This window comes from Lolium perenne, chromosome 6 (assembly GCF_019359855.2).
Source record: "Lolium perenne isolate Kyuss_39 chromosome 6, Kyuss_2.0, whole genome shotgun sequence".
Lineage (NCBI taxonomy): Eukaryota > Viridiplantae > Streptophyta > Magnoliopsida > Poales > Poaceae > Lolium > Lolium perenne.
Genome location: NC_067249.2, coordinates 101,626,626 through 101,646,192, shown reverse-complemented (window position 1 = coordinate 101,646,192; position 19,567 = coordinate 101,626,626). Strand labels below are relative to the sequence as shown.

At 44.2% G+C, this 19,567-nt stretch overlaps 1 protein-coding gene and 1 pseudogene across 1 annotated transcript; both read right to left on the bottom strand.

Moving 5' to 3' along the window:
• Positions 1-12,927: 12,927 nt before the first annotated feature.
• Positions 12,928-14,895, bottom strand: LOC139831990 (uncharacterized; annotated as a pseudogene).
• Positions 14,896-18,307: 3,412 nt separating this feature from the next.
• LOC127310359 (RING-H2 finger protein ATL39-like) lies at positions 18,308-18,883 on the bottom strand. Its single transcript, XM_051341041.1, has one exon. The coding sequence runs from the start codon at positions 18,881-18,883 to the stop codon at positions 18,308-18,310; it is 576 nt and encodes a 191-aa protein (XP_051197001.1).
• Between the last annotated feature and the right edge of the window lie 684 nt (positions 18,884-19,567).

Genomic DNA, 19,567 nt, shown 5'->3' with positions numbered 1-19,567 from the left:
AGAGAGCGGCGGCGGGAGGGAAAGAAGCTAGGGTTCTGAGCTAGGCTGCAAGGGGATTTATAGAGCTGGCAGCGGCAAGGACGTCCGTCCCATCCATCAGGTGGAGTACGTGGCTCCGCTCAGATGCGTGCCGTACAGGTTGAAGAAGAACAATATAGAAGAGGTGCTTGTTGGGCTTCTTTGTACTGGGATCGGTGGGCATAAAGAAAGGGAAGGTGGGCTGGCTTGGCATGAAACGAAGAGAAGGAGAATGGACCGAAGGCAGAAAGAAGGCCAGAATTGAGATATGCAGCTCTTTTAGATATTTTATGGAATTTGCCAAATAGCAAGAATTAAAGAATGGAAGAAAGGATGCAGAACGATGAAGAAAGAAAGGAGAGGACAAGAACTTGCAAACATTTTTCGAAAACTGAATTTTGGATTTGAAACGTTTAATAAAATTGTCCTCAACATTTGGTTTTGGGTTTTATTAATTATGAAGAAACAACAGGGAGGGATTTACACACCATATAAGAGGAAAACAAAATAAGTAGGTTTTCTAAAATAATTTTATTTTGTCAAAACATGAATATGATGCATGCATGATGATGCATAAAAGAAGACAAACAAATAAATCTAATAGGGGTACTACCCTGGGTCGTTACAATCGACACCACTAACAAGGGATCGCGCCCCGAGATCCCACGTCTAGGTACGGGGGAGAGGGTGACCTATCGGATCTTCAAGCGACGTGTCGATCTCCTCGACACCACTAACAAGAGTTCTTGCTCCGCGTAGATCAGCGACACCACTAACAAGAAGTCGTTGTTCCGCTGTTGATAATGCGCTTTCGTCGGGATCCTCCGAAGATCGAACCTATTAAGATAAGGCAAAGATCGTCCAACCCACGTCGGAACCTAGGACTCGGAGAAGTAGATAAGGGAGAAGACTCAAAACTCGCACAGTTAAGAAGAGAAAGAATAGAGGTAAGAAGAAAAATCAGAGCTAATCAGAACTATCCAACGAATTTTCGAAAATAGGTTTTGACACACTAAACTCAACGACCATTGGCAAGGTTATCCTAAAGGCTGGACTATGGGGTACCGTCAACCTGAGGCTCTGATACCAACTTGTGACGCCCCGGAACCGGTATCCTGAGGATTCCAGCGATCCCGCCGAAATCCGCACGATATCGATTCAGAGACGCCCTCCGACACGACGTGCGCGACAAATCACACACGTGATGCCAGAGGAATTAACACGAGCGGTAACATTACAACAGGATTACAATAGAGCCCACAAGATACATACATTACAACAACGACTCCAACGAGTCAAGGTACAAATAGATACATACAAAGATCCAATTCATACAGAAGATCAAATGCGTCCGAGTACGGACAAGATACAAGTTGGACTAAGAGTCCTGAAGATAACCAGTGGCGTCCATAACCCTGCCCAGGCCAAGCCGGAAGGGTAACCTTGCTAACGTCGTCTTCATCGAACATATCTTCATACCTGCCCGGTTATATCCCGTAGAAGCAGCAATAAGTACGGGTTCGTACTTAACAAGGCTTCAAGACGTATAAGCATTCGTCAACCAGTCGTCCTTTGTACTTGAGGCACGCAGGGGACTTAGAGGACGCAAGAGGAACGTCATAGGCAATATGGTGGGGTTAAGCGGCAACGCGCAAGCACTAAAAAACCTATAGAGACACTCTACAGCATTCGTCTAATCAGAGGAGATGAGAGAGCGCATAAACTAACAGTTTTATACTCTGCAAACATAACACAGCCGATGTGTCCCCCCCTCGCAAGGAAGTACTTACAAAGGCACTCACTCGGTTGTCATGTTTTAACCAATTATTATTTAAGTTGTTCTATCTTACTATGTAAGTTATTAGTATTGAAACAACAGGTGTAAGTTGTCTATGGTCGAGTCATACAGCTTCAAGTCGTCCATAACCGCGGACGCGGCTTATCGATAAGATTGTAACCCTGCAGGGGTGCCCAAATATGCCCACACGCACGCTCAACCCACTTACGACAGGTGGATATCACGACACACACTCTCCTTCACTACAACAATGTCCAGGAAGCCACCTAACCAAGTTGAACCCGTATCGAAGTCCGGCCGTGCTCCGAAGCGGACTTAGTTGTTTGCGTCTACGGCTAAGAGGATCAGAGCCCACTAGAGGATGACCTCTTAACAATACGTACCGCATCCTACGAGCGTGCAAGAGACAACGGGGTTACAAGGCAACATGGCTTCCCCAAAAGTAACATCATATCATCTGACCACAAAGAAACATGCTTGCACGCCCGGGAGAAACAAACAAACATTCAAACTAGTTGTGGCCACTGGGCAAAGTTGTAGATTCCGGCAGTGGTCGAGGGGAGACCCGGTAAGCATACCCACGTGTGGTTAGAGCGCTCAGTCTCGGAACCGATAACAAGAACTCGGGTCCTAAGATATTTAGGAAACACAAGTGAGCCGTCACAAAAGGAGCAGCTGACTCACCGATGCCTCCGCTAAACAATTATCAACAACTAAAGTAACCATGATTCTTCCCAACATATAACCCGATAAGATAACAATAATGATACGATATATAAACAGCACTAGCATGCACTACGACTCGCAAGGCAGACTCGATAACCAAACAATAGCCGTAGGAGGTGGTGGTGGCAATATGGGCTGCTTGAGGTAACAAGTGGAAGGGACACGTGACAAGAACGCAACTTAAGGATAGCATGAGGGAGAAGGCAAAATAAAATAGGTGAGCGACTCCTGCAGGGACAGGAGTATAGGGGAAATGCTTGCTTGTTAAAGCTTGTCGAGGGACATCCGGAGAACTTGTCGTATCTCACCACACCACTTCGTGATCCTATCCGAGAAGAAGCAAATGCTGGACAAACAACGGGTGCAAGTCTTACTACTACGGAAGAAGAACCAGCATGATCAAGATGATATGCATGACATGGCAAATATGATGCGGCGATGCAACTTATCCAATTTAATCGGAGTCGGAACCCCGGACAAGCAAATTAGGTTGAAGTTGCATTTTCTACCGGCAAATTTAAGTGTTGATTAGCATGGCAAGACATGGCAGGGGTGTGGTACTTCAATATTAAACGGAGCGGGGAAATCCCTAGTTGGAAATCCGAAATACTCCGCATATATGTGAGGTGAAATGCACAAACTATCACGGCTCGACATGATGCAAGATGCAAATAGATGTATGGATGTCATATTCATGTTTCTCTCATTTTTCTGATCAATTTTCATGTATAACATGTTTTATTTTGAGTTACGGTTTAGAAGATATGATTTTTGCAAGATAAAAGCATTTTCTGGGATTTTAGTTAAAACAGAGAAAAGGAAAAGGTGGTATATACCGAGCTGGAGCTAGACAGAGACACAGACAGGTGGGACTCCACGCCACGTAGGCGCCAGCGAGGCAGATGCAAAAAGTTTGGCTTTCGAACTCAGGCCGCTCGGATCAAAGAACAGGGATGGTGCCAGTGGGCTGGTGTATCGGATTTGATGGTATACAGAATGCTGACAACGTATAGTATAGACGCGAGTTAACTGAAGCTTGCTGAAGACCACGACACTTGTAACTGAAAGAATGACACTTGCGATTTCCTGTAGACGCGAATCTGCACAGATATTAAAGCTTCAGCCACAACGAATATGGGCACCGTTTTGAGTGAAACAAAACAGGTTGAGCAAGAAGGATCTGCCAAGATTCGAATGGAGGTGGTTTGGGTGGAAACGGTGCACAGAAACGGCGGAAAAACTTGCCGCAAAACGGGACATCGAAACAGCGACACTGAACTGAAAACTGAAAACAGTTTCTGGACCGAACTTTGGAACACGATGACGACGCCGATACTGCTCCGTTTTGGATGATTCAAAAACCAGTAGATAGCTGGTGATGTGGTGCATCTAGAGAAACAAGAAGCTAGTTCTGAGATGGATTGTGCCGGCGAGGATCTGTGTCGAAAGTGGCCACCGTGAAACAGATCAAAACTGCACGTTTTCGTTTTCGTTTTCAAATCGATCTCGTGCTGCCGTTCGACGATGAAGAGAGGTTGAGGCATGCTGGGGAGAGGAGAGGGGATGTGCTCACCCTGGTGGTGCTCGTCGACGAGGGAAGGGAGGCAGTGGAGCTGCCGGCGTTGGAGAAGAAAGGTGGCCGGGGTAGTCGACGACGTGCAGATGGAGATCTTGGCGAGCTGGCCTTGGTGCTGCCTGCTCCGTGAAGAAGACGAGGACAAAGAGGAGGTCGGCGCACGCGTGCATGTGCCGGCCATGAGCTGCAGCACGCGCAGTCCTTCTTGGCTGCTGGACGTCGGAGACGGCAAGGCGCGGTGGAGGCCAAAGAAGAGCTCGGGGAGGTGGAGGACACGGACGAGGACGCAGTTCTTGTCGACGGGTTCGTGTATGTCGGAGACGACCTTGACGGCGCGCGGCCGCGAGCAGCGACGGGAACGAGCAGCGGAGGCCGGACGGTGTGCGCGCATGGGCGGGGACGAAGACGTGCATGCTGCTGCGTGGTGTTGACGGAGAAGAACGTGCGCAGGGAAAAGGAGGACGTGAGCGAGGAAGCGGGAACCGGTGCTGGTCGGAGTAGAACACGGCAGAGACGAAGGCGCAGCTCGACGAAGCTGTGCTTGCCGACGGTGTCGCGGCCATCCCAGACGGAGCGGAGATACCGGTGTGCGTGGCGAGCTCGCGAAGCGAGGGAGACAACAAAGAAAAGAGAGGAGGCAGAGAGCGGCGGCGGGAGGGAAAGAAGCTAGGGTTCTGAGCTAGGCTGCAAGGGGATTTATAGAGCTGGCAGCGGCAAGGACGTCCGTCCCATCCATCAGGTGGAGTACGTGGCTCCGCTCAGATGCGTGCCGTACAGGTTGAAGAAGAACAATATAGAAGAGGTGCTTGTTGGGCTTCTTTGTACTGGGATCGGTGGGCATAAAGAAAGGGAAGGTGGGCTGGCTTGGCATGAAACGAAGAGAAGGAGAATGGACCGAAGGCAGAAAGAAGGCCAGAATTGAGATATGCAGCTCTTTTAGATATTTTATGGAATTTGCCAAATAGCAAGAATTAAAGAATGGAAGAAAGGATGCAGAACGTTGAAGAAAGAAAGGAGAGGACAAGAACTTGCAAACATTTTTCGAAAACTGAATTTTGGATTTGAAACGTTTAATAAAATTGTCCTCAACATTTGGTTTTGGGTTTTATTAATTATGAAGAAACAACAGGGAGGGATTTACACACCATATAAGAGGAAAACAAAATAAGTAGGTTTTCTAAAATAATTTTATTTTGTCAAAACATGAATATGATGCATGCATGATGATGCATAAAAGAAGACAAACAAATAAATCTAATAGGGGTACTACCCTGGGTCGTTACAGTTCGGATGATAACCTGAAGGTGGACTTTTTAGGCATAGATGCATGCTGGATAGCGGTCTATGTACTTTGTCGTAATGCCCAATTAAATCTCACAATACTCATCATAATATGTATGTGCATGGTCATGCCCTCTTTATTTGTCAATTGCCCAACTGTAATTTATTCACCCAACATGATGTTTATCTTATGGGAGAGACACCTCTAGTGAACTGTGGACCCCGGTCCAATTCTCTATACTGAAATACAATCTACTGCAATATTGTTCTACTGTTTTTCTGCAAACAATCATCATCCACACTATACATCTAATCCTTTGTTACAGCAAGCCGGTGAGATTGACAACCTCGTTGTTTCGTTGGGGCAAAGTACTTGGTTTGTGTTGTGCAGGTTCCACGTTGGCGCCGGAATCCCTGGTGTTGCGCCGCACTACATCCCGCCGCCATCAACCTTCAACGTGCTTCTTGGCTCCTACTGGTTCGATTAAACCTTGGTTTCATACTGAGGGAAAACTTGCCGATGTACGCATCACACCTTCCTCTTGGGGTTCCCAACGGACGCGTGCTGTACGCGTATCAAGCACTTTTTCTGGCGCCGTTGCCGGGGAGATCAAGACACGCTGCAAGGGGAGTCTCCACATCCCAATCTCTTTACTTTGTTTTTGTCTTGCTTAGTTTTATTTACTACTTTGTTTGCTGCACTAAATCAAAATACAAAAAAATTAGTTGCTAGTTTTACTTTATTTGCTATCTTGTTTGCTATATCAAAAACACACAAAAAATTAGTTACTTGCATTTACTTTATCTAGTTTGCTTTATTTACTACTGCTAAAACGGGTACTCCTGAAAATACTAAGTTGTGTGACTTCACAACCACAAATAATAATGATTTCTTATGCACACCTATTGCTCCACCTGCTACTACAGCAGAATTCTTTGAAATTAAACCTGCTTTACTAAATCTTGTTATGCGAGAGCAATTTTCTGGTGTTAGTTCTGATGATGCTGCTGCCCATCTTAATAATTTTGTTGAATTGTGTGAAATGCAAAAATATAAAGATGTAGATGGTGACATTATAAAATTAAAATTGTTCCCTTTCTCATTAAGAGAAAGAGCTAACGATTGGTTGCTATCTCTGCCTAAGAATAGTATTGATTCATGGACTAAATGCAAGGATGCTTTTATTGGTAGATATTATCCTCCTGCTAAAATTATATCTTTAAGGAGTAGCATAATGAATTTTAAACAATTAGATACTGAACATGTTGCACAAGCATGGGAAAGAATGAAATCTTTGGTTAAAAATTGCCCAACCCATGGACTGACTACTTGGATGATCATCCAAACCTTTTATGCAGATCGAATTTTTCTTCGCGGAACCTATTGGATTCAGCTGCTGGAGGTACCTTTATGTCCATCACTCTTGGCGAGGCGACAAAGCTTCTTGATAATATGATGATCAACTACTCTGAATGGCACACGGAAAGAGCTCCACAAGGTAAGAAGGTAAATTCTGTCGAAGAAACCTCTTCCTTGAGTGATAAGATTGATGCTATTATGTCTATGCTTGTGAATGATAGGACAAATGTTGATCCTAATAATGTTCCGTTAGCTTCATTGGTTGCACAAGAAGAACATGTTGATGTAAACTTCATTAAAAATAATAATTTCAACAACAATGCTTACCGGAACAATTCTAGTAACAACTATAGGCTATATCCTTATAATAATGGCAACGGCTATGGTAATTCTTATGGGAATTCTTACAACAATAATAGGAATTCACCCCCTGGACTTGAATCCATGCTTAAAGAATTTATTAGTACACAAACTGCTTTTAATAAATCTGTTGAAGAAAAGCTTGGGAAAATTGATATACTTGCTTCTAAAGTCGATAGTCTTGCTGCTGATGTTGATCTTTTGAAATCGAAAGTTATGCCTCATGAGAATCTTAATAATAAAATTGTTACTACAGCAAATGCCATCCAAGTTAGAATTAATGAGAATATAAGATTGATGGCCGAATTGCGTGCTAGGTGGGAAAAAGAAGAAAATGAAAAAGAAGATAATATAGCTAAAGTTTGGACTATTACCACCACTAGTAATGCTAATGCTACACAAGTTGCTGCACCTCCTACTACTAATAATAAAAGAATTGGTGTTGGCAATGTTTCCACTTCTAATGCAAAGCGCGAGAAACTGCCTGAAACTGCTAAAACTGCTAAAACTGCCTGTGATAAAACTGCTGAAATTTTTTCCAACATTGGGGATGATGATCCCTTTGCTTTAGATTATAATGGTTTGAATTTTGATGATTTTCACATCTCTGAAGTTATAAAGTTCTTGCAAAAACTTGCTAAAAGTCCTAATGCTAGTGCTATAAATTTGGCTTTCACAAAACATATTACAAATGCTCTCATAAAAGCTAGAGAAGAGAAATTAGAGCGCGAAGCCTCTATTCCTAGAAAGCTAGAGGATGGTTGGGAGCCCATCATTAAGATGAAGGTTAAAGATTTTGATTGTAATGCTTTATGTGATCTTGGTGCAAGTATTTCCGTTATGCCTAAGAAAATCTATAATATGCTTGACTTGCCACCGCTGAAAAATTGTTATTTGGATGTTAATCTTGCTGATCATTCTACAAAGAAACCTTTGGGGAAAGTTGATAATGTTCGCATTACCGTTAACAATAACCTTGTCCCCGTTGATTTTGTTGTCTTGGATATTGAATGCAATGCATCTTGTCCCATTATATTGGGAAGACCTTTTCTCCGAACTGTTGGTGCTATCATTGATATGAAGGAAGGTAATATTAAATATCAATTTCCTCTCAAGAAAGGTATGGAACACTTCCCTAGAAATAGAATGAAGTTACCTTTTGATTCTATTATTAGAACAAATTATGATGTTGACACTTCGTCTCTTGATAATACTTGATACACACTTTCTGCGCCTAGCTGAAAGGCGTTAAAGAAAAGCGCTTATGGGAGACAACCCATGGTTTTTACTACAGTACTTTGTTTTTATTTTGTGTCTTGGAAGTTGTTTACTACTGTAGCAACCTCTCCTTATCTTAGTTTAGTGTTTTGTTGTGCCAAGTAAAGTCGTTGATAGTAAAGTTCATACTAGATTTGGATTACTGCGCAGAAACAGATTTCTTTGCTGTCACGAATCTGGGCTGTTTTCTCTGTAGGTAACTCAGAAAATTATGCCAATTTACGTGAGTGATCCTCAGATATGTACGCAACTTTCATTCAATTTGAGCATTTTCATTTGAGCAATTCTGGTGCCTCGATAAAATTCGTCAATACAAACTGTTCTGTTTTGACAGATTCTGCCTTTTATTTCGCATTGCCTGTTTTGTTATGTTCGATGGATATTTTGATTCCATTGACCTTCAGTAGCTTTGTGCAATGTCCAGAAGTGTTAAGAATGATTATGTCACCTCTGAACATGTATATTTTGATTGTGCACTAACCCTCTAATGAGTTGTTCTAAGTTTGGTGTGGAGGAAGTTTTCAAGGATCAAGAGAGGGAGATGATACAACATGATCAAGGAGAGTGAAAGCTCTAAGCTTGGGGATGCCCCGGTGGTTCACCCCTGCATATATCAAGAAGACTCAAGCGTCTAAGCTTGGGGATGCCCAAGGCATCCCCTTCTTCATCGACAACATTATCAGGTTCCTCCCCTGAAACTATATTTTTATTCCATCACAGCTTATGTGCTTTGCTTGGAGCGTCGGTTTGTTTTTGTTTTTGTTTTGTTTGAATAAAATGGATCCTAGCATTCACTTTATGGGTGAGAGACACGCTCCGCTGTAGCATATGGACAAGTATGTCCTTAGGCTCTACTCATAATATTCATGGCGAAGTTTCTTCTTCGTTAAATTGTTATATGGTTGAAATTGGAAAATGATACATGTAGTAATTGCTAAAATGTTTTGGATAATGTGATACTTGGCAATTGTTGTGCTCATGTTTAAGCTCTTGCATCATATACTTTGCACCCATTAATGAAGAAATACATAGAGCATGCTAAAATTTGGTTTGCATATTTGGTCTCTCTAAGGTCTAGATAATTTCTAGTATTGAGTTTGAACAACAAGGAAGACGGTGTAGAGTCTTATAATGTTTTCAATATGTCTTTTATGTGAGTTTTGCTGCACCGCTTCATCCTTGTGTTTGTTTCAAATAGCCTTGCTAGCCTAAACCTTGTATCGAGAGGGAATACTTCTCATGCATCCAAAATACTTGAGCCAACCACTATGCCATTTGTGTCCACCATACCTACCTACTACATGGTATTTCTCCGCCATTCCAAAGTAAATTGCTTGAGCGCTACCTTTAAATTTCCATTCTTCACCTTTACAATATATAGCTCATGGGACAAGTAGCTTAAAAACTATTGTGGTATTGAATATGTACTTATGCACTTTATCTCTTATTAAGTTGCTCGTTGTGCGATAACCATGTTCCTGGGGACGCCATCAACTACTCTTTGTTGAATATCATGTGAGTTGCTATGCATGTTCGTCTTGTCTGAGGTAAGGGCGATCTACCACCTTATGGTTAGAGCGTGCATATTGTTAGAGAAGAACATTGGGCCGCTAACTAAAGCCATGATCCATGGTGGAAGTTTCAGTTTTGGACATTTATCCTCAATCTCATATGTGAAAATTAATTGTTGCTACATGCTTATGCATAAAAGAGGAGTCCATTATCTGTTGTCTATGTTGTCCCGGTATGGATGTCTAAGTCGAGAATAATCAATAGCGAGAAATCCAATGCGAGCTTTCTCCTTAGACCTTTGTACAGGCGGCATAGAGGTACCCCTTTGTGACACTTGGTTAAAACATGTGCATTGCGATAATCCCGGTAGTCCAAGCTAATTAGGACAAGGTGCGGGCACTATTAGTATACTATGCATGAGGCTTGCAACTTGTAAGATATAATTTACATGATACATATGCTTTATTACTACCGTTGACAAAATTGTTTCTTGTTTTCAAAATCAAAGCTCTAGCACAAATATAGCAATCGATGCTTTCCTCTTTGAAGGACCATTCTTTTACTTTTATTGTTGAGTCAGTTCACCTATTTCTCTCCACCTCAAGAAGCAAACACTTGTGTGAACTGTGCATTGATTCCTACATATTTGCATATTGCACTTGTTATATTACTCTATGTTGACAATATCCATGAGATATACACGTTACAAGTTGAAAGCAACCGCTGAAACTTAATCTTCCTTTGTGTTGCTTCAATGCCTTTATTTTGAATTATTGCTTTATGAGTTAACTCTTATGCAAGACTTATTGATGCTTGTCTTGAAGTACTATTCATGAAAAGTCTTTGCTATATGATTCACTTGTTTACTCATGTCATATACATTGTTTTGATCGCTGCATTCACTACATATGCTTACAAATAGTATGATCAAGGTTATGATGGCATGTCACTCCAGAAATTATCTTTGTTTATCGTTTACACCTTTCGGGACGAGCAGAACTAAGCAGGGATGCTGATACGTCTCGACGTATCGATAATTTCTTATGTTCCATGCCACATTATTGATGTTATCTACATGTTTTATGCACACTTTATGTCATATTCGTGCATTTTAGAACTAACCTATTAACAAGTTGACTAAGAGCCATTTTCTTTTTTCTGCTGTTTTTGGTTTCAGAAATCCTAGTAAAGAAATATTCTCGGAATTGGACGAAATCAACGCCCAGGGTCCTATTTTGCCACGAAGCTTCCAGAAGACCGAAGAGGAGACGAAGTGGGGCCACGAGGTGGCCACACCCTAGGGCGGCGCGGCCCAAGCCTTGGCCGCGCCGACCTGTAGTGTGGGGCCCTCGTGTGGCCCCCTGACCTGCCCTTCCGCCTACAAATAGCCTTCGTCGCGAAACCCCCAATACCGAGAACCACGATACGGAAAACCTTCCAGAGACGCCGCCGCCGCCAATCCCATCTCGGGGGATTCAGGAGATCGCCTTCGGCACCCTGCCGGAGAGGGGAATCATCTCCCGGAGGACTCTACGCCGCCATGGTCGCCTCCGGAGTGATGTGTGAGTAGTCTACCCCTGGACTATGGGTCCATAGCAGTAGCTAGATGGTTGTCTTCTCCCCATTGTGCTTAATTGTCGGATCTTGTGAGCTGCCTAACATGATCAAGATCATCTATCTGTAATTCTATATGTTGCGTTTATTGGGATCCGATGAATAGAGAATACTATGTTATGTTGATTATCAATTCATGTCAATGTGTTGTTTATGATCTTGCATGCTCTCCGTTACTAGTAGATGCTCTGGCCAAGTAGATGCTTGTAACTCCAAGAGGGAGTATTTATGCTCGATAGTGGGTTCATGTCTCCGTGAATGCAGGGAAGTGACGAGAAATCTCTAAGATTATGGATGTCTTTGTTGCCACTAGGGATAAAACATTGGTGCTATGTTCGAGGATGTAGTTCTTGATTACATTACGCGCAATACTTAATGCAATTGTCTGTTGTTAGCAACTTAATCGGAGGGGTTCGGATGATAACCTGAAGGTGGACTTTTTAGGCATAGATGCATGCTGGATAGCGGTCTATGTACTTTGTCGTAATGCCCAATTAAATCTCACAATACTCATCATAATATGTATGTGCATGGTCATGTCCTCTTTATTTGTCAATTGCCCAACTGTAATTTGTTCACCCAACATGCTGTTTATCTTATGGGAGAGACACCTCTAGTGAACTGTGGACCCCGGTCCAATTCTCTATACTGAAATACAATCTACTGCAATACTGTTCTACTGTTTTTCTGCAAACAATCAGCATCCACACTATACATCTAATCCTTTGTTACAGCAAGCCGGTGAGATTGACAACCTCGTTGTTTCGTTGGGGCAAAGTACTTGGTTTGTGTTGTGCAGGTTCCACGTTGGCGCCGGAATCCCTGGTGTTGCGCCGCACTACATCTCGCCGCCATCAACCTTCAACGTGCTTCTTGGCTCCTACTGGTTCGACTAAACCTTGGTTTCATACTGAGGGAAAACTTGCCGCTGTACGCATCACACCTTCCTCTTGGGGTTCCCAATGGACGCGTGTTGTACGCGTATCAACGTCATTAAGGTTGTCTCCCGCTTTGAATGTGACCATTTGCATATCTGGGAGATGAAGCGGAAGTGGTAGGACCGACGGGTGGTTCTCACAAAGCTTGAAGCCGAATATCCTCCACATCGCCTCTGGTGGAGTTATCCACCTTGCATCAACGAATCTCTTGATCTCGTCTATGTTGCCTTCAGCGTCGGGCTTCTCGATATTAAATGAAGTTTGACCGTGGCCCTTGTATACGTACTTATATAGGTACTTGACCGCCTTTATACTGGAGCACACCTCCACGGTTGATGTGGCAATCAAACATCCGCAAGAGGTACGGGTTGTAAGGCACAACCCATTTGTTGTCTAGAGTCTTGCCTCGGACCTTTGCACAACGATCGTCTTTTCGTCTCCGATAAATGGGGTATGAGTCCTTCCCCTATACGGTGGTCTCGTTGAACGTCCGTGGGTACCTACACTTGCACGACCCATCTTGCATGCACACGTTGTTTGGCTTGAGGACACCACATGGGCCGTGCATCATATGCTTCACGACCATGGCGTATAGCTCCGGGTATTTATTCTTGTCAGGGAGCTCAGCGGATATGACGCGGTCGTATTGCTCTGGCACTATTAGCTTATATTTTGAATCCATGATCAAGAGGAAATGGGCATGCGGGAGGCCTCTCTTCTGGAACTCGACCACGTAGACGTAGGCCTTCACAACGCCTAGTATATGCTTCTTGGTCAACATCTCTTTCATCGTCTCCAGCTTGGCCCTAAACACTCGGACCACAATATCTGGTCGGTCTTGTGGGGTTTGTTCGGGAAGTAGTGCATCCTGTATCTCCTGCCAGTTGGGGTTGCAAGTCATCGTCAAGAAGATGTCAGGCTTGCCATATGTTTGGACCAATGCCATGGCGTCCATATGCCTGCGCGCTTCATGTCTCGAAACCCCCCTTGGAACTTCCAGGGTAGAACAATCCTTGTGCCAACAGCGTTTGCACGAGACTCTCCAGCCGTGATGCTATCCACAATGCCTTTATATAGATCAGCACGTCTCTCCGGCTGGTGGTCCCTGAACCAACTGAGCCTGCAACCCTCAATTTTTATGTACATGTCGACCGCAAACTGTTGGAACAAACGCCCACCATGTAGTATGGGGTTGAATATATCGGGACGTGTCTGTAGTCGGTAACAGTAGTAGTCTCTGACGGAGACACATAAATGGACACCTCCATCTGCGTCAAGAACGTGTAAAAGAAGGTTAGGCAAAATACAAGAAGGATAGACAAAAAAATGCATAAGTATCTTTGAACATCCAAACCTCCGTCATCACGGTCCTCTCTTGATAGCTGCGCAACGTGCCAAGGTGTATCACGTTTAGGGATATTTGGATGCCATCCGAGCTCCCCCTTGGGGAAGAAGAGGGGGTACGAGAGCGGGTCATAGCATCCTTGTGTGGCCTGTATACTATGCCTCTCGTTGTTGTCACCGTAGAGTGTAATGCTGCGCTTGAATCTATTAGCTAGGTCGCTTCCCTCGACCCAGATCGCAGCCACCTCGGACGACACGGGTAAATTGTATCTCCGTTGGTCTAGCTTCTTGTCGGTGTTTAGTTCTATACGGTAATCCTGGAGGTTGTCTTTGTAAGTGCCCAAACTCCTGAATTGCTCGGAGTAGGGGTTTCCTCTTAGTATCTCCACAACCTTTCGAACGACCTCTTGGTCCAGGTCCTTGGTGGCTTCCTTGCGATGTATCAGGGTGGGATCGTCGTCGTAGAAGTAGAGTTGTAGATGTTCTGGGCGAGAGTTTGGCCCGAACAAATGCACGTTGTGGTACAACTTACCTTGCGCCCGGAATGTGTACACCCCGGACCTCATGTTCGTGCAGTTGTTGTCTAGGCTGACGCCAAGAGTTGTGAATGAGAAGTGGCCATTGAAGAACCGTATGCTCTCCCGAAAATGTCGTGAGTCGGCATCCGAGCTAGACCATAGCCTCATAAGCTCTGGGATAGGCTCTGATTCTTGTTCAGCTAGTTTGTTTGTCCGTTTTGACAACAGAAACCGTCGGTCTCGCGCTCAAACTTCTTGGCATGACAATGTTCGCAATTCGGTATTTGCTTCAGTATGTGCGTGCTGTTTGGGAGGTTCGAGTATACAAAGTCGAAAGGATCGATAGATTCCGGGCTGGATGAGTCTGCCGGTGTATCAAGTTCCATGCCATCAGTGTCAAAACCTGAATACACAGAGTGTCATATCAGTATGTTCATTTTAACTCTTATAATAGAGAGGGCTGATGGAAGGCTGGCATAAGTACCTTCACGGGCATACATGTAGCACTCCTTGTCCGTGAGGTCCTCGTGGATGACATTCTCGTCCATGATACCACTAAGGAAGGCCTCCATGTCGTCTATATATATCATTCTCACGTAGGTAAGTACGGTGCTTTAATTTGCCAAGGCATAAATAAAGGGGTTGGAGTAAAGATGGGTGTGTACCGTTGCTCCCCATGGTATACGTCGGTGTGCTCGTTGAAGGGGAGGCGGGTGCTGAAGTAGTATCCTCTCTGGTGGGTGATCTGTCTGTAGTCGATGGCAGGTTTTTTGTTGTCAAATATGGGCATGGCATCGCGATGGATTCAACGCACGGGGTGTTCCTCCTAGCTGCAGCGTTTAGCCTGCGTTGAGCTAGCATTGCCGACCTTTTCTCTTCAACTATGGTCTGCATAGATGTACGTCGATGTGCGTTCTTCTCCCGCCTCTCGTCTGCGGATATATTTTTCCTGCTTTTCCTTTGTCGTGCGTTCCTTTCATCGAGGTCCTTGTTTTGCCAGGCTGCTCTTCTATGTGCATTAATCTCTTCCTTTTGCGTGCCAGTCAAACTATTGCGTTGAGCTTGCCAAGATGTGCGTCGCCGTTCTCTTCTGTGGATATATTTTGCCTGCTATCTCTTTGCCGTGCATTCCTGTCATCGAGGGCTGCTCTTCTGCGTGCATTAATCTCCTGCTTCTGCTCAGCCGTCAAACTGTTTCGTCGAGCTCTATCACGTTCACGCCTTGCTTGATTTCTATCATTTGAAATGTTAAAATTGGTGGTTGAGTCCACGTTGTGATCCATTTTCTGTAATAACAACCAAAAATCAAAGATGATCATGACAAACTTAAGAGAGCGTAATACATAGATCATTTTAGAAAGAGTAAATTTCTCACATCAAACCAGGTTCACTCCTACTCCAACCAGGTTCGCTGATTTTGCTGTGTCGATTTACCTAATTATACTTTTCTTCATCGATTTAGCCAATTATACTTTGCTGCATCGATTTAACCTATTATATACTTATTCTATGACCAGAGCGAAGCACCGCTGATTTGGATCATTGTACCTTGGACGGAGTTTGTGACAGGGAGACGTGGTCTGCAGAACGGCGAGAGACGGCTGTGTACTCGCTTCTGGATCGGCTGTGTACTTGAGTCTGTATTGTTTAGCCTGTGAGTCTGGATCGGCTGTGTTGAGTCTGTATTGCTAGATTGTTTATGATATGCTTTTGTAGATCGTTTCTGATCGTTTCTGAATTGTAGTCGAGGTCGGTCCTGTGGAGATTGTTCTGGATCGGCTGTGTTGAGTCTGTATTGCTAGATTGTTTATGATATGCTTTTGTAGATCGTTTCTGATCGTTTCTGAATTGTAGTCGAGGTCGGTCCTGTGGAGATTGTTTCTGATACGTGCCGGAGGCTTTTTTCCCTAGGCTGCCGTGTATTAAGGGCTTTTCCCTGGGCTGCCGTGTATTAAGGGCTTTTCAGTGGGCTGTTGTAATTTCTAAGTGGGCTGTTGTTTTAATAGTAGAGATTGGGCTGCCGTGTGCTGAACGTCTAGCGAGGAGCGGGGACGTACCATCACGGACGATCACGTCCGGTTTCAATTTAGTAGTAGAGATTTACTTCAGTTTTTGTCCGCAATTTATTCTACCAAGAGTTTTCTTTGGTTTGTACTACTTTTTCACGGATGGATCGTGACAGAAGGTTCTCCTATGACAAGTCAAGATACGGATAAATTTGGCACAGGTGCAGCTTATACTGATTTTACAGTCGGTACAGACAGGATTGAACAATCTGTTTTTCAGCTCGAGCATTGACCCATGCTCTATCCCGGTCCCAATACCGGTTCTATCCGCGCCACCTATGATCGATGATTTGCCGCTAAGATGATCATCATTTTTTTGTTCTGTTCAAGGTGGAGTCTGTTGATTTATAACCCGTTAGTATGTCATACAATTGGCAGTTTGGGATCAACATTATGGCGGTTTTATTTGCGGCGTTCTATGACGATTTGTTCGTTTTGGGTTATCTTATTTGAAGGCTGGAAGTTCAAGTAAGTTTTATGATTGTTCATATTCAATGGCATTTATATGAGAGATATTACAGATGCAAATTTCAGATATTATGTTGCTGCAATTATATGAAGAACACAATTCAGTTATAAAAAAAATATGGAGGAGGTAATTTTTATGCCTGTTGGTAGCCAGCATTATACTCTTTGCTCTCCGATTTTTTTGCTGTTATGCATGTGAAGGTTTTTCTTTGTTAGTTCGTGATGAGGATTATTTGAGGTGCAAGAAGTAGATTGTTTTCTGCTAGATACTACAACATTTAGTACTATAAGTTTCAGTGCAATTCAGTTGTCTTTGCTCTTTCAAGAGGGGTCTATTGCAGAGTTGAAGCTCCATTGCATGTTTGAGGTTTCATCATCCGACAGTTGTTCTACAAGGCAGTTTTTACCATGTCATGGATTTTTCATCAACCTTACAAGACGGCAGTTTTTGTGTACGAGGTGTTCTCCGTACTAGATGCTCTTGCATGAGTATTGTTTGCCGAGGTTTGTGCTTTATGTTTAGCACGTTCAGATTTCATGAGATGAGTTCTTCACAATGTTATGTGCGCCGAGATGTTGCACTATGAGCTATGCGCTTGTTCAAGCACCACAGGAGATATGATGACTTATGTCATTTGATCATTGAGCAGTTTCAGTTTTCTTTGAGGTCAGTGGCACAGACTCAGACTTGTGTTGGGTTCTATTGGAGACCCAAGTTCGTTCGTCTGCTTTGTTGACAGCTGTGTTGTTTTCTAGACGACCTATCATTGATTTGCTCAATTTGACTTCATTAGAAGTTTATTAGTCTATGGACGTTTCAAGGCACAAGATTTACTTGTGATGACTTTAGTTGAGGAGTTGAATGCTATCTATGACTGTTGCAAGGGATTTCGGCTCAAGGTGGAGTTTGTTATATTGTGTTCCGAAATCTGTTTACCTGTTGTACTATGGAAGGAGTCCTAACGGACTATGGCATACCAAACATGCTAGACGTAGCACATAACAACTCTATTTCGTGTCCGCCAAGAAAGAGAATTGCTTGCCCCTACATATAGTCCCAGGTAGTCATAGAATAGATGAGAGGGAAAAGATACACAAATGGACAGCACGTAGAGGGTTTGTCCTCTCGTGTATTGTAATACTCCTCCAATTATAGTGAGAACGCCGTCGTGCGTTTCGTGGTTTTTTCCGTTTGGGTTTTCCACGTAAAAATCTGTGTTTTTGTTCTTGTTTGATCTACTTTTATATGCGCGATTTTATAACAAAACATGTGCATCTAAATGTATTTACCAAAAATAAAGGTAAGGCGGCTGCCCTGCCTTGCTGTATGTACAAATATATGACACGAAGGAATATAATGCATGCTACACTTCTTCCGACAAGGCGTGACAGAAATGTCATGCTTAACCCCAAGATATATGTACAATTGTACATGGCTTGCACTCTTCGGCTATACAGGCGGCAACGCATCAGCAGCCGGCAGTTCCGCCACCTTGGCAGTAGTAGACCGTGCTGGTGAGAGGTCGCAGCGGCAAACAGGACACGTCGAATGCGAATGCAGCCACATGTCGATGCAGTCGACATGGAAGAGGTGCTTGCAGGTTGGGAGCTGCCGCACCATCTCGCTGTCCTCAAGGTCCTCCAGGCACACGGAGCAGAGCTTGGTGCTCCCAGACTCGAGGTCGTGACCTCCCTCGACGCCATTAGACGCATACGCGAACGTTGGGAGTGTATCGACCACAGACTTCGCGATCCCGAGCTGGCACGCCGGCGGCGGAATGCCCGCCCTAGCCACCTGCTCGTCGCCGGTGCCGCCCCTCTGCTTGAGGCATTCTACGACCCCGAAGGAAACCAGCACCAGGCCGGCAAACACGAACGCCTTCCAGACGCTGACGGTGGCGACGAGCACGCAGAAGACGAGCATCGACACGAAGGACACCACGACGCCATAGCATGCTCCGTGCCGGACGTTCTCGCCTCCGCGGAACCGCATCGAGAGCCTGAGCCCCGCCAACAGGTCAGACATGATCACTAAGTAGAGTTGGTAGTAGCACTGTGAACTTGTATGTGTTCTAAGTTTACTAGAGCTGCACAGTTTGCCTTGTGGCATGGTGCTGCTCTGCGCGGCAAGATATAGTCTTCGTTTGAGCTCGAGAATTAGAGACCGGTGCTAGAGATCGAGCACGGCGGCCGCCGCCTGTAGCTGCCTGGCGCGCGGAAGACAAACTCTATGTTTCTTTGACGAGAAATGCACGGTGGTTCCATGACGAAAAATGCATTAGATTTTCCATAATCGATTATGGTCAACTTTCATTCGCCGGCCATTAGCATATTGTTAGCATGGTAAATGATACGGCACGTTGGAAAGCGACGGAAGCTTTACCCACGCGACCTCACATAGCTGCCTAATAAAAAGAAGAGCAGAGAGTCAGAGAGGTAAACAATTACCCAGTAAGTGATCTGGTCAAATGAGGATGTTTCATTTGCTTATTTTATTCGAAACATAGCCTGACTTGGCATGTCTTTACACTTGGGCAGTGTTTGGATGCTTAGAATTGGGCTCTGAATTGGGGAATCTGGAATTGAGGGCCTAATTCTGCTGTTTGGATGTACTCAGTATTGGGCTGTAGAATTCGGAACCAATTCAGAGCCCCTCCCCCCGCGCGGCCAACTTACCGATTGAACAATTCAGAGGTCTGGACCTCTGATT